Below are 3,973 nucleotides of genomic sequence, written 5' to 3' on the forward strand. Positions count from 1 at the left end.
TACTCTGCATAAGCGCTGAAGAATAATTAACTACTGTCACTGTAAATAATTAATATATGAAAACAATATCACTGAAAGAAAAGATTCTATAAATGCTACTTGCCAGATTTAAGTGGAACAACGTTGTCAGCACCGTACCAGCGGCCATTGTGAATGGTCCCAGGAAAACGAGATATTTGAGGTCTAGCTACTTCATTGCTAGTATTTACACCACCAACCTGTTTCCTGCAGATTCAGTCAAACCTGCAGTCTAGCACTTTAGCCTAGCTTGCTCCAGACAGAGCCATGGCCTCCAAACAGGCTGTGCATATGAAGCATGGGCAAGGCGAAACAAGCTATGCTCGCAACTCCAGTTTTCAGGTAGTATCTTATCTTTTCATTGAGTGGTCTCTATGACCTTTTATTTGATATTTGGCTTCCAAAACTGAAGATCCAGTTTTAAGGTAGTATCTTATCTTTTCATTGAGTGGTTTCTATGAGCTTTTATTTGACAATTCGCTTCCAAAAATGAACTAGTATTACCGTGATTTCAACGAAGAGCCGATAGAGCAATGTTAGAGAAGAAATCGGGGTGCATATAATTTGTTAAATGCTTGGCTGTATGTACCCTTTTGTAGCTCGTTGCATTTATTACTGGATACTGGCTTTCTCCTTCGCTCTCTGCATCCTAAGTTAATTAAACAACATGAAAGGAGAAGAGAAATGTCTTCAAGACAGAACAAATCCCTTTCTTGATAGTATTAACGTGTTCATGTCTTCATGAAGAGTAATTCGTTGAAAAGTACTTTGGAGAATTTGGACACTGCGGGTAAAAAGAATATGCAGGCTAAAAGTGATGTCCTAGCAAATCAAGGCTTTCGTCAACAAATCAAAATATTTGTAACAAATAGAATGTTCAAGACAAAAAAAGTGATTGTGTTGGGCGCGCTGGATAATGTTCTGCATTGCTACACCGGATTCAGCAGACAAAGCCACACAAAAAGTAGGAGCTGTGTAGTGAAATTGTAAAAAGAAAGAAATATATGTTGTCGCTTGTTGATGCGCTTAGCAGCCTTCTCTATGGTACTAGAAGATGGCTTTATAAAGATAAAAGCGTATGAGCTAATTAACACACCATTGAGCAAAAATAGTAGCTAGACTAGATTTTCTGAAGGACTACAACTTGATTGCAGAAGGCTGAGCAGAACAGGATGAAGCCCCTGATAGAAGAGGTCATCACGGACTTATGCAGCAGCACCAGTAGCTTGTTGCACGGAAAGATAGTGATCGCGGACTTGGGATGCTCCTCTGGTCCAAATGCTCTAGCACTGGTATCGACTGCCATCAATGCCATCCACAACCATTGCGTTCAGTTACAGCAGCCACCACCGGAAATATGTGTGCTGCTCAATGACCTTCCTGACACTGACTTCAACATGGTCGTGAAGAGCTTGGTCACACTCCGTCAAAGCAAGAACCCTGTTGTCGTGACAGGTGTCGCACCGGGATCGTTTTACGAGCGCCTCTTCACTAGTAACTCCCTGCATGTTGTTTGCGCATCGAACAGCTTGCAATGGCTATCAAAGGTTAGAGCTCAAAGAATTGATCCAATTGGATTGCTTGTGAGTTTAAGCAAAATCTTACCTTTACAGGCTCCCGAAGATCTAACGAGGAACCGCATCCCAGCGTTCGACATTGATGAGCATGCTAGGCGTGAAATGCTCCCAATGGTCCGTGAGGCTTATGAAAAACAATTCAGGAAAGATTTCAAGCTTTTCCTGGAGCTGAGAGCCAAAGAGTTGGTCTCAGGAGGCCGGATGGTTATTTCCCTGGTAGGGACGCGTTCTGATGTAATCGCCTCCAAATTCTCTCTTTTCCCGGGAATTGTAGCTCAGATTCTAAGTGTAATGGTCGCGGAGGTACATTTATTTGCCCTTTTCTAGTATAGCAGATTATCTATTGCAATTGTCTGTGCGGTTATTTTACCTCCCAATCTCATGACATGTCTGACAGGGTGTGATCGACAAAGAAAATTTTGATTCTTTCTATGTGCCGCTCCATGGACCTTCCATCGAACAGGTAAGGGAGATCATCAAAGAAGAGGGGTCCTTTTCAATCAAGGAGATGCGTGTGCATGACCCTACAGCCGAAATGAACATTGCTCTGAGCAGCCCAAGAAAGTTTGTGAATAATCTGATAGCCTTATTTGAGCCGATAATAGTCCAGCATTTTGGAGAGGTTATGGATGAATTTGTGAGGGCGGCAGAGCTGCATTGGAGTCTGGATGTGGATGGGAGCTTGCGAGAGGAGCGGGTCAGAACCTCTCGAGCTATGCTGGTTGTATCCCTCGCGAAGGCATGAAGATGAGGTATAGGTGCCTGAAGATACATGCACCACATTTAATGAGATCGTACTTGATTGTGTGGAATGGACATATAAATAAGCAAAATAGTGTTGTTGTCTATGTAACATTGTGTGATGGATGTATGGCGTGCACAAATTCAGACTGACATTTGTGTCATGTATCGGTTTTAGGAAGAAATGCAATGAGAGTAAAGGAGCCCTAAAGGAGAATAAATGTTGAATCCACCGCCAATTCACATAGATTTCCCTATGTATTTACTTATTGGATCGACTAGCTAAGCCTATTAATGAAATTTCCTTCGATCTAAAATACTTCAATTTACATGTTGGTCCTAATTAGTTTATCTTTATATTTGACCAACTTTACACAAAAATATACTCCCTCCATTCCAAAATATAATGCGCCCGCGCTTCCCGAGGTCCAACTTTAACCATAAATTTAACCTACGAGACCAACTGCGGCGGGAAAAAAAATTATATAATTGAAAACTTCTTTCGAATACGAATCCACTGATATAATTTTTGCTCCCGCCGCAATCGGTCTTGGTAGTTAAATTTACGGTCAAAGTTGGAGCACGTGGATAGAGTAAGCACTATACTATGGAGTGGAGGGAGTATCAAAATGTACAACATCAACTACACTTAGTATGAAAATATATTCATTGAGAATCTCGTGAAACTAATATGTTATTGTTGATATGGGCACATTTTTTTATAGATTTAGTCAAACTTAAGAATGTTTGACTTAGGACAAACTTGAACTATTTCGAAATAGAGGTAGTACTTGCTAACGATCGAAACATATCTCTTCTGCACTACTTAGAAAAAATAAGTAGTGTTCCTTTTCCTATCAGGCAGAACTCTTCGTCAACCGGTTCCACGTCCCTCCACTGTTTTTATCATCGGCCCGGTTTTTCCCACCACGCCATAATTGATCGCACCTTACCAGTACACTGCTCAATCACATTAATTGACTTACATTTTACAGCCAAAAATGCTAGATACACGGATTATATCGACGGACTTTTACGGACCAGCTGACTTGTCCTTTTTTAATTGGGCTAACTAACCTCCTTCTCCTAATTAATCGGGCCCCCCTGATTTTAACTGGCGGGGGTGGGCGCCAAGCCCTGTAAAACCCCGTAATAGCCCGTTGATGTAGCAAAGCCATTTTACAGCACTACATCAACTCCACCTTACCTTTTGCATCAATTTCATATATAACGTACTTAGGTATCATAAGAGACTACATAGGAAGCAAAATTGGTGAATTTACACTGTAAAGTATATCTATGTACATCTATATGTAGTCTATAATGAAATCTCTAGAAATACTTATATTAATTTACAGAGGAAGTATATGACAAACAGTCGTATGTACGTACATATTTTTATCAAATAGATAGATGCGTCGAGTAACTTCACTGTCACTAACATTCTATCAATAGATCGTTTTTCCTCTGGTCCTGGCAGCTGGAACCCTAGCCGCCGCCAGGAGGCCAATCTTCTAGCGCCGTCCTCCGGCGGCTCCCCTCCACCGGCGACCTCGGTCATCGGTGGTGAGGGGGGGTCGCCGGATCCACGCGTGCGGATCGTTTTACTTTCTCGTAGTGTAGTTTTTAGGTTGTTC

At 41.6% G+C, this 3,973-nt stretch overlaps 1 protein-coding gene across 1 annotated transcript; it reads left to right on the top strand.

The window, feature by feature from the left end:
• The first annotated feature begins 236 nt into the window (after window positions 1-236).
• Window positions 237-2,443, top strand: LOC125549200 (inactive anthranilate O-methyltransferase 1-like). The gene is made up of 4 exons (XM_048712667.1): window positions 237-360; window positions 1,173-1,565; window positions 1,632-1,898; window positions 1,993-2,443. The coding sequence occupies exons 1-4, from the start codon at window positions 286-288 to the stop codon at window positions 2,338-2,340; spliced, it is 1,083 nt and encodes a 360-aa protein (XP_048568624.1). The 5' UTR covers window positions 237-285; the 3' UTR covers window positions 2,341-2,443.
• The last annotated feature ends 1,530 nt before the right edge of the window (window positions 2,444-3,973 follow it).

This window comes from Triticum urartu, chromosome 3, assembly GCF_003073215.2.
Source record: "Triticum urartu cultivar G1812 chromosome 3, Tu2.1, whole genome shotgun sequence".
Taxonomy (NCBI): Eukaryota; Viridiplantae; Streptophyta; class Magnoliopsida; order Poales; family Poaceae; genus Triticum; species Triticum urartu.